This window comes from Elgaria multicarinata, chromosome 7 (genome assembly GCF_023053635.1).
Source record: "Elgaria multicarinata webbii isolate HBS135686 ecotype San Diego chromosome 7, rElgMul1.1.pri, whole genome shotgun sequence".
Classification (NCBI taxonomy): domain Eukaryota; kingdom Metazoa; phylum Chordata; class Lepidosauria; order Squamata; family Anguidae; genus Elgaria; species Elgaria multicarinata.
The window spans coordinates 89,321,439-89,332,742 of NC_086177.1; the positions used below are offsets into that span (position 1 = coordinate 89,321,439).

The 11,304-nt window shown below is 39.2% G+C and overlaps 1 protein-coding gene across 7 annotated transcripts in view; it reads left to right on the forward strand.

Moving 5' to 3' along the window:
- RIMS2 (regulating synaptic membrane exocytosis 2) overlaps positions 1–8,523 on the forward strand; it is a 422,508-nt gene extending 413,985 nt beyond the window's left edge. For all 7 annotated transcript variants that reach the window (XM_063131026.1, XM_063131028.1, XM_063131027.1 and 4 more), the window contains 4 exons: positions 1,651–1,763; positions 2,734–2,835; positions 4,004–4,143; positions 5,337–8,523. In XM_063131026.1, coding sequence (XP_062987096.1) covers positions 1,651–1,763; positions 2,734–2,835; positions 4,004–4,143; positions 5,337–5,555 — 574 coding nt within the window. In that variant the 3' untranslated portion in view covers positions 5,556–8,523. The remainder of the gene's footprint in view (positions 1–1,650; positions 1,764–2,733; positions 2,836–4,003; positions 4,144–5,336) is intronic.
- The last annotated feature ends 2,781 nt before the right edge of the window (positions 8,524–11,304 follow it).

Genomic DNA, 11,304 nt, shown 5'->3' on the forward strand with positions numbered 1-11,304 from the left:
AAGGTGGTAGGGACACCTGGATTTCCACTTGTCTCACCAGTCCAGCTATACTTCCCTGTGCCACAACCTACATCATTCTTGAGAGTACCTTAACTCTCAAGAACAGCTATTTGGAGATGTGTGGGACCAGAGCACAGGGCCGGCGCTGCCATAGAGGCAGCTCAGGCGGCGGCCTAGAGCGCCAAGCAAAGGAGGGTGCCAAATGGCGCACCCGGAAGCTGCTCTCCTAGAGCGGCTTCTGGGCGCGCTGTTCCAAAGCCGCCGCCCCCAACCCCAGTGTCCTGGCTTCGAAGCCAGCGCCCGGCTGGAAGCCACTTCTGGCTTTGAAGCCAGGACGCTGGGGTTGGGGGGGAGGGGGTGACGGCTTCAGAACAGCGCGCCCGGAAGCCACTTCCAGGCACGCCGCTTTGAAGCCTACGCCCCGCCCCCCAACCCCAGCGTCCTGGCTTCAAAGCCAGGAGCGGACGCCAGGGGGGGGGGGCTTCAATATGGCGCGCCTGCCTAGGGCGCAAAATAGATTGGTGCCGGCCCTGCCAGAGCAGGAAGGAAGAGGCAGGAAAGCCCTGTGCAGGAATAACTGCATGCAGTTATCCAGATCCTGTCCCCAGTCTTCAACTAAGTATTTCATAATTGACCACAACTTCGACTCTCCTTCTAAAGACTGTTTCTATTACAAAAGGATGTTGGTCCACAATTCATAAATTTTCTTTTTTAGAATATGTTTTTTTAAAATACATTATTATACTAATTTCATTAAGGTCTGATATTTTATAATACAGTTTTGCCTGGTTAGAAAACATAACTAGAGTGTTTTAAGATGCAAAAATTAATGGTGTCATTTGACATTGCAGCTTTGACATTAATTCAGGTTATGCACATGGTCATATTAGTTGGAAAGGTAAGGGCTAGGTTTTGCAGTCTAGGATCCTCAGGCTGCCTGACAGGGCCTCAGAAGGATACACATGCAGATAAGCATACTGAAAGGAACTTTTGGTGGTTCCAATAAAGCATTGCGGCTCTATTCAAAGTGCTACATTGTAGGTGGAAGATAATTAACAGTTTTCAGTAATCTCTTGGAAAAGCAGAATATAAATATTCATAATAAATAAATAAACAGCTCACAATCAAAGACTGACAAATGTTCTTGATTTGCATGCTCTTGAGGAAGAAACATGCACATCCCATCTTAACCAAAGTTCTTTTCATATATTTATGGTAGCACAGTGTCATTTCCATTAATAATACTACTGCCCAGAGTCTGTACACCATCATTGTACTCTTTGAATATCTGAAAAGTGCTTACATCGTTAAATGAAAACATAGGAAAGTTGCTTCTCAACTTTTGAACTAACAATCTTATTTAGTAACTTCATCTAACTGTAGTGGTTTCCCAGAAAAATATTCCTTTTTCTCAACATTTCAGCAAGCTAAGCTAGAAACTTAGTGCATGCCTTTTTGTGCCATAAGAATTAGTATTTGGAGGAAAGAAAGGAATATTCAGTATACTAGGAAGGTATAATGGAGAATCAGATTTGCCCATTAGTATACCTACAAAATCATTTTATCCTTGATAATATTAGTAGATCTGTATATGTAAATGAACACATTGTTGTGGGCCAGGTTCTGATTAACAAACTTATTTTCCATTAGTTTGATCTTTCCTGGTGTTCGGTTGGCTGCAGACAGCCAGTTCAGTGATTTTCTGGATGGACTTGGTCCTGCACAACTCGTTGGGCGCCAAACACTGGCTACTCCAGCAATGGGTAAGAAATTTTGCCATTTGGTTGCCACTTTAATTAGTCAATAACAATTGTACTCACTTTAGATTTGTTGGATCGATTCAGGCTCAGTTAAAATTTAATGCGGAAATCAGTTTCTCTCAGCCACAGAAAAACTCAGCCGTCTATGGCTACTGACAACTTTTGGAAATCTAAACTTTGGTAGAACATATGATCTAAATAATTGTGCTCACCAACTTTCCTGCCCTATTCTGCTTCACAACTTTCCCATAGTGACATTCCTTGTTCACTTTTTCAAAGAAGGACTTCTATCCCATTGTGAAACACACAGCTTCAAGTGCAAAGCTAGCAACTGCCAATGTTCATGATGGAAGATAACCCACCATAGACATAAACCAGGGTTTGCCATTAACGTCACTGCAGAATATGTTAAAGTCAAGAAGTCTGCAAAAAGATTAGATGATGAGCAATAGCTTTAGATAAGTAACTCTTCAGCAACGTCTATATATTATTAAGCAAAAGGAAGAGCAGTTGAAGTTATACTTTCCATTAGTCTGCGAATTGGGCTTGGCCTTGGGCAAATATGTCCAATGCTTTGAATTCTTTATAATGCAGATTTTAAAACTGTTGGTCAATTCCATAACTGAGGATGTTGGCACGTGTGCTGAAGAAAGAGGCAAGATATTCCTGTTGCTTATATGCCACCTCCAGTATCAGAGGCAATATGCCTATATACACCAGCTGCTGGGGGACATAGGCGAAAAAGTGCTATCACGCTCATGTCCTGCTTGTGGGTCTCCCGTGGGCATCTAGTTGGCCATTGTGTCAACAGAAAGCTGGACTAGATGGACCCTATTGATGTAAGGGCTAATTAGTTAGCGTCTGTTTATATGATTATAATTTTAGGGGAAAGGAAAAAGTGATTTCCTATTAACAGTATTTCAAAATAATTGTTATTTTTTATTGCAGTAATTGGATTTCTTTTCTTTCTTAGGTGATATCCAGGTTGGAATGATGGACAAAAAGGGACAGTTGGAAGTGGAAATAATAAGAGCTCGAGGCCTTGTTGTAAAACCAGGTTCAAAGACACTGCCAGGTAAAAAAGCGTGTTCCGAGGAGGGCAACCAGGATGATCAGGGGTCTGGAAACAAAGCCCTATGAAGAGAGACTGAAAGAACTGGGCATGTTTAGCCTGGAGAAGAGAAGATTGAGGGGAGACATGATAGCACTCTTCAAATACTTAAAAGGTTGTCACACAGAGGAGGGCCAGGATCTCTTCTTGATCTTCCCAGAGTGTAGGACACGGAATAACGGGCTCAAGTTAAAGGAAGCCAGATTCCAGCTGGACATCAGGAAAAACTTCCTGACTGTTAGAGCAGTATGACAGTGGAATCAGTTACCTAGGGAAGTTGTGGGCTCTCCCACCCTAGAGGCCTTCAAGGGGCAGCTGGACAACCATCTGTCAGGGATGCTTTAGGGTGGATTCCTGCATTGAGCAGGGGGTTGGACTCGATGGCCTTGTAGGCCCCTTCCAACTCTGCTATTCTATGATTCTATGAAAACGAAAAATGCATAACTGATAACACTGACAGCACATTAGCAATTAGGCTCATAAACCTATTTTGTTTTATTTATTGTATTTAATTTATTTATTTTATTACATTTATATACCGCCCCACAGCCAAAGCTCTCTGGGCGGTTTACTACAATAGCCACAATAGCCACAGGCTTGTCTCACAGACACCTCTAAAGAGCGCTCTTCTAATGAATGGCACCCATACAAGATGGACTATTCGAGTTTTGAAACTGAATTTTCCAACTTCCCTTACTGTGTGATGTATGATCTTTATATATTAAATCATGGAATTATTTTAACTACGTAGCTAGTGCTATAGAACAACTTATTTAATGAGTGGGCAAAGTTCTTGCTATTCTTGGGATTCAGAACTTCAATAAGGATTAACTGGTCTCCTGCCTTGCTCTTTACTGGAAATCACAACAAAATAGAATTGAATTAAGACTAAGATTCATTTATTTTACCATGAAGCAAAAGTGTCAACATTAATTGAAAACAAGATTTACTTCATAATGTGCCTACTGCTAAGGGAGAGGGATAAAGGAAAGAAAGAGAAGGTCCTCATGAACGCAATGTATGACGATGTATTTAATTAAAATATTTATCAGCTAAATTTTGGGATTTTGCATGTGGTGTAGCTAATGTGGAAAACTGGCTTCTTAACCAATATTTGTTTTTCTCCTCAAAGCACCATATGTAAAGGTGTATCTATTAGAAAATGGAGTCTGTATAGCCAAAAAGAAAACAAAGGTTGCAAGAAAAACGCTGGAACCTCTTTATCAGCAACTGTTGTCCTTTGAAGAGAGTCCCCAAGGAAAAGTTTTACAGGTAATGTGCCCCGTAGCCATGCATATCTAAAAACCAGCCCTTTCAGTGTCATTGCCTAAGACTAACTTCCCCCTTACACTGCTTTCTTGTGTAGCAATCATTTAACCTCTCTATTATCCTATTAAAATATTTTTCACCTGCACCTGCATAAGGGCCTCTGAAGATGATCATGGCGTCTGGAGATAGATATAGATATAGATCTCCTTCAGGTAACCTGGCCACCTGTGCTTCCAGTGACAATGCTGGATCCAAGAACAGTCCCAAACTACAAAGTTGACCCTTTAGGCCAGGGATGGGCTACTTGCGGCCCTCTGGATGCTTTGGCCCATGTGAAGGGAGGACGCAGGGATACCCTAACCCCCAGCAGTGTAGGCAGGCAAAATTAATATATTTTACTAAGTTAGATCGATAAAAGTTTGATAATGAACTTCTCTCTAGAAATGGTGGAAAGATTAAAGCTACGATCTTGTAAAAACTTAGATTACATTTATATTTATTATTGTTATTGTGTTCTGTTCCACACAAATAAGCATAAAAATTAAAAGAACAATAAAACAATTAAAATATAAACAATAAGCAGTCATCAGGTAACAAAGCATTTGGAAACTGTAGCAGATAAATCAAATCCAAAACTTCAGATTAAACGTCAGTCATAGCATAATGGTGGAAAAGCCAAGGCATACTGAAGTTAATGGGATTTACTTCCAAGTAATCATTCATACGGTTAGGCTATACATTTTAGACAACAGATAGGTTGAAATTCCTGTCAGGTTCAGCTCTGAGTAACCTAAATCCTAACCTGTATGCATAAGAGGTTAGATGCAAAGTGAGCCTATTCCTAGCATAGCCTGGACTTCACTTTCCACAAATCAGTATGCTATCCAGAGTGGCCTCTGATAGGCCATGGTCGGAAGATGAATTTAAGAAAGTACCAGAATACCCATAAAAGCAATTAGATATGGATACAGAGAGAGAGAGAGAGAGAGAGAGAGAGAGAGAGAGAGAGAGAGAGATATTTTGAAATCGCCCCAAGGTTCCATTGCTTTGAGTGATGCCACCACTTGTCAGACTATTCAGGGTGAGACTCTGGACCTTCCCTTGGTTTTTAATTATTCTAGATCATCCTGTTAATTGAACTGAAGAATTTAATTCATTCCCTGCCCCCTAAAATCTATTTCTTTTTAATCCAACAGATTATCGTGTGGGGAGACTATGGACGTATGGATCACAAATCCTTTATGGGAGTGGCACAGATACTTTTAGACGAACTGGACCTGTCCAACATGGTGATTGGCTGGTTCAAACTTTTCCCCCCTTCCTCCCTAGTAGATCCAACTCTGGCCCCCCTTACAAGAAGGGCTTCCCAGTCATCTCTTGAAAGTTCAACGGGACCTTCTTATGCTCGCTCATAGCAGCTGTGAAACTGTTATCATAGCAACCAGCGTTACGTAAAAATAAAAAATTAACAGGTCGCAAACCCTGGTAACACTGCATGCTTAATGTTGTGTCTTCGGAGCCTGTTTCTAGGGCTATAAAGCGATCCTGTGTTCTCAGAGGAAGTTGCACACATTGTGCTCTAAAGGAAGTCCTCAGGTGAAGGAGTGGAGCTGGAAAGAACTAAATGGTTTGGAGTTCAGTGACACTCGACTTTTAGTCCAATCTGAAGCCATGGATTAAACTAAAGAATCAAGCTGTCTCATGCAACAAGAACCCCTTTCAATGGCACATCTATTTTCTTGCTCCCTTTTCTTTATCTGCCCCTTCCTGCCCGCCCCCAGCCTCCCCAAGCCTGGATATGCCACAGAAATACGGAGCTACCCAAAGAAGCCATGTCACAAGTCATCTGGGAGGAAGGAAGAAAAGAGGGTCATTAAAGGAAAAGCGATCTGTCACTGCAATTATTAACAGCAGAGGAAACACGCCTTATCAGAAAGGTTGAAGACTAATAGTGGCCGGCTTCATAACTCCAGCTACTGCTAGAGTCAAACCCAGTGTGTGGACTCTCTGAAAATTAAAATTCTGTGGCTATACTGTACTGTATGAAATTAAAGACACTTTTTTGCATGGACACAGATTATGCTGAACACTTAAAATTATTTTCTTGGGGCTGCAACTTGCAAAAAAAGAATAAATCAGCCATTTTCAACAATTTATATTATTTTTAAAATAAATTTCACTAGTGCATGGTTTTAAAAGGGAGAGAATGCAACAGGGTGATAAGACACACCAAGTTTATCATTCTTTAAACCAATCATGGTCTGTGTTTTTGCAGACATAAATGAAAAATTAATAATTTCTAGCAAATATTTAAAATTATGTTTATGTGACAAGAAATAAGTGTAATATATTAAATTTATTTAAATGTAAAAGGTACAAGCCTTGTAAAGTTCAACAATATGTGCAAATTGTACACTTCTTTCCCCTTCTTGTCTACCCCTCCCTCCTTTTGCTCTCATTCCCTTCCTACCTCCCAGGATGATCATTATACTCTGAAACGGCTAATTTTGACTTATTACTCTCATGCTCCATATTTGGTTCAGAACTGCAGATGATACTGCATTTCTGAAATCTTTGAGGGGGGAAAATATTGTTTAAGAACTTTTTTCAAGCATGTTGAAAAGAATTTTTGCAACATGGCTTGGGGAGTACATTACAATAATTCAGCATGTATTTGATAAAAGAAATTGAACTTTTTGCAGTTTATTGTACAGTGCATGGAAACTTATTTTCTTTTTTCTCACCTTCAAATTAAATTCTACAGCAAAATACTGGAATCATGTGGCCATTTGTAAAATGTCTTCAATAAATTTGTTTTCAGCACCAGCATTGTTCATTCAAAGGTTGAACTATCATTTCTGGATGGTTTTGAAGAAATAACAAGACAACAGTCTTGCTAAGTATCAGCATCTTATCATTTGCACTGAGCAAAACAAATTGCTACCCATTTAGGGTCACAATAAATAGCAATTAAGCTGTTCTGTTCAGTTTTCATAAACTGTGTTTGTGATAGCAAATCAATAAATATGAGCCTGACATTAAAAAGTCACAATTTGGGCTGCAGTCCTGAGCCTATTTAATCTTTAAATTAGTGGTACTTACATGCCCTAAGAGATGGCAGGACTGAACCTTTTGATTTTTTAACGCCTTAATTAAAATACATGCAATTTAATAATTTTTTGACACCATCACCAAGAGCCTAAATGCAAAACGCCACAGGTATTTGAAGAAACAAACAACACCTATCTCCTGTATCAGGTTAATTTAATACTATTTGAAGGAGGGATGGAAAGGTAAGGTATTTTAAGTCCAGATCTCTTATTATCTCCTGATGAAAAGGAATGTAACTTGTTAATGTTCAAGTGCATCATCCTTTTTTCTGTGTCATTAGATGCCTTTAATACATAACTATTGTTTAATGTTGAAGCATTGCAATAATATTTTAATATACATAATGTTTGAATTAAGGCCATGCACACAAATATTCTGATTTTGTATGAAAGATCTATAATATCCCAAAATGTACATGAATCATAGGATCGTGAAAGGAACAATAGGTATCTCTTCTAATGCCTTTTGTTTAATATGATGCAGTTAGACATGAATCAAACTATGAGTACAGCCTATTAAGTTTGTCCGTGTACCATGCATGTGCACCACTGAAATGAATGGGGATGGTGCAGCTAAAACGCCCAGTGAATTGCACCCATCCAATGATCTAGAACTCCTTCTGAGTAACAATGGAAAGAGATGTGCTCATGGAACTATCCCCTATATTGTAATAAACGGGGAAGCTTTTGCATTGGGAATTCTATTTGTGTTCCAGAATCTTTGCTGCTATAAGGAATTACTGAGCTCAGAAGGATCGCTTTTTCCAGCAAGGTTATATATAGGTTAAGTAAAAGAAGATTGGTAAACTCTGTGGATTGAAATAATATGATCACCTGTGTATGACCAATCCATGAATACTAAAGACATGCATTATCCCCTAGGACTAAAACAATTTCGTATGACTCTGTTCCTAATACTGTGACATGCAGTCAATGCATTCTTTTATGCATTTTCCTATATACAATTATTTTTAATTCAGACAAGAAGGACATGACCATATGGAAGGTCTGTACATACCTGGTCATTATGCAGTATTTATTTTCAAAGTTGATTGTATTTTTTTTAATATTCACATGTTTGCAACTCTACTTATAATTTAGTCATGTAAATAGCACTCTTCCAGTGACCACAGCTGTCTTGTACATAGTCTGTTTTAAAAGTAAAGGAAATTGAAGTTGGGGGAGAAAAGGGCAGATTAGGCCTGTTAATGTACACCAACTAATGTAAATCAAATTCATTCTGGTGATGGTATTTAACACTTTAAATAAAACATTTTCTTTACAGAATTCGTAAGTGATTCTTTTTCTCCTTATAATTTTTTTCAAAATGACACTGGTGATCTTCACAAAAAGTGGCCTTTTCATTGGTTATCTCCCCCCCCCCCACAACCCCCTGAAAAAAGACACTGGTGGAGGAAGGGACAATTTCTCACTAGTACAGCACCTACTTCACATGCAGAAGGTCCCAGGTTCAATCCCCAGCATCTCCAGGTAGGACTAGAAAAACTCTGGTCTGAAACCCTCGAGGTGTGAGAAGGGAGACTGGCTCTGGTGCTGTGAAGGATGATAAATCTTTAATGGTTTTATCGAAAGATTAAAAATATATTTTAAAAAAAGCTCAATGTTTCGGATACCAGGATCCTTCGTCAGGAGCAAAGGTTAACACTTTTTCTATGGAGCGTCCAGCTTTTGATGAGGTCGCTCGATAGAAAAAGTTGCTCCTGACGAAGGATCCTGGTATCAGAAACGTTGAGATTTTTTGAGGGTTTTCAATTTTTTTTTAATCTTTTGTTAATACCATTAAAGATTTATCATCCTTCACAGCACCAGAGCCAGTCTCTCTTCTCACACTGCTTAGAGTTGCTTTTTCTCCTTTTTCCTCATCTGAAACCCTAGAGGGCTGTCAACATTGACAATACTGGGCTAGGTGGACGAATGGTCCAACTCAGTATAAGGTGCTTCCTAGGTTCCTATAATTCTTGGAAAATAAAAGAACCACAAAGTATTTAAAGAAATATACTGAGAACTTTTCCTGTGTAAGACCCAATGGGAGGTGCTCCTGCACAATTCTCATCATTTCTGTGGAACTCGTGGAGCAGCAAATCCATAGGTATTTGTACCTTTTGATTTCAAATGCTTCAAATTGTGCTGGACGCCTCCAAAGGCAGGTCCAGCCTGATCACTGTATCTCTGTAGTTACAGAGACCCAGCTCAACGTAGTGGAGAGAGTGCCACATTTTTACCAGGGAGACCTGGGTTCAATTCTCTGTTTGTCCTAGGGGCTAGCTGAGTGTTCTTGGGCAGCAAATAACTATGACAATTCAGACGATTCTTCAAACTGTTTGGAGGGTTGCAGCCTCTTACTGACTTTTCAACCACTTCAAGGTTGTTTAGAACCTATGGCTAATACTACTAACAGAACTAACTCTCAAACAGTGTTTCTGCTGGCTACTGCTTCAGCCTGGGGCTCTGGGAACCATCTATTTGTATTCTGTAAGAGTAAAGAGGGTGTTCATGCTTGATTTCCCCCCAAGCATTCTCTCAGGAAAGACAGAAGCCTAAATCCATCATTTGTAAACCGCCCAGAGAGCTTCAGCTATTGGGCGGTATAGAAATGCAATAAATAAATAAATAAATTTCCAATCCCTGATGCCTTAATAAGGCTCATAGGATAGTGATATCAGTCATTATGGCATGTTTCTCCTAAGGATCAACAACCATACTTCTGGGAGAGGTTAATTCTGCAGGATCTTGTGGGAGGGAGAACAGTGGAGATCACATGACATAGGGCAATAATACTTTCTTCATAAGTTGACAGTAAATTGCTGCTTATGGGATCCCCCAACCCCTGCGAAGACCAATGCAGCACATCCAGATGTGAGGACTGACTCCCCTACCATTGCAGAGAATGAGAATTTACAGGTAAGCAACTGTTATTTATAAAGTTTTTAAATTGCTATTCTATCAAATATCCAGAGCAAACTTAACATATCACCTGTTCCAAATATCTTAATAGGTAACAGTAGCCTATCTTATATGAATGATGGAAGTCTTTTAATTATTTTTAAGCCACAATTTTGTATGACAACATAAACCTTAATTGCAGTGTTCAGTTACTCATTCATGATTATTGGAAATGATGTCTCTTTTACTTACTATTCTCTGTTACAATACAGAACTAAAGCTATGGTGTTGGTCAACAAGGGCAGGCGGAATTGTATGGTTTTGAATGTCTTTGGTTTTTTGATAATTAACCTTTCCTAATTCTGTGTGATAATTTTACAATAAAAGTGAATTTTATTGCCATTTAATTCATGGAAACAAGTAAATTCTGCTGCTGCCACCACCAACAGCTGAGATTACAAATGAGCCAACGAAATCCCCCAATAACAGACACAGGAGAAGTAGCTTTGACATAACCTCATGAAGCTTGTTTCTCCAACCTACTTCTGTTTCATCATTTGTCATTTTTTATGCCCAGATGTCACCTAGTCACAGCTAGTAGCTCTATTTGATATTTTTGCAGTTGTCATGTCATGGGGATCACATGAACAATATGAAAAGGGTCCAATACAGCTTAGTGATTACAAGAGCATCTAATATATGGTCTTACGAGCAGTTAGCAGCTGCAATGCTAATCCCAAACAACCTATATAGAGCAATGGCAAAATTAGCAAAAGGTCACTCTAGTATAGCTCCTGCAGCTTTAACAGCTGTGTTGAAGAGGAAATTTCACCAGGTACTACCTGTATACAAATGACACCTGCTGAAATTCCCTTTTCTATACAACTGTTAAAGATACAGGAGCCCTGTCCTCCTTTTCATATGGTCACCCAACTGGAATTTCTCTTTTAGGCCTACCTTTGTTCACCTAGAAGTCAATAATGCATATTTTAAAAAACACCTAATTTAGATGTTGAGCCAAAGCTAGGATTTTCAGAAGAGTGAAAATTTGCACATATATCTATATAAATAAAAATGAAAAAGACCATTCGTTACTGTCGTTATATCTCCGAAAGTTCTTCACCGATTGCTTTGAAATTTTGACACAGCA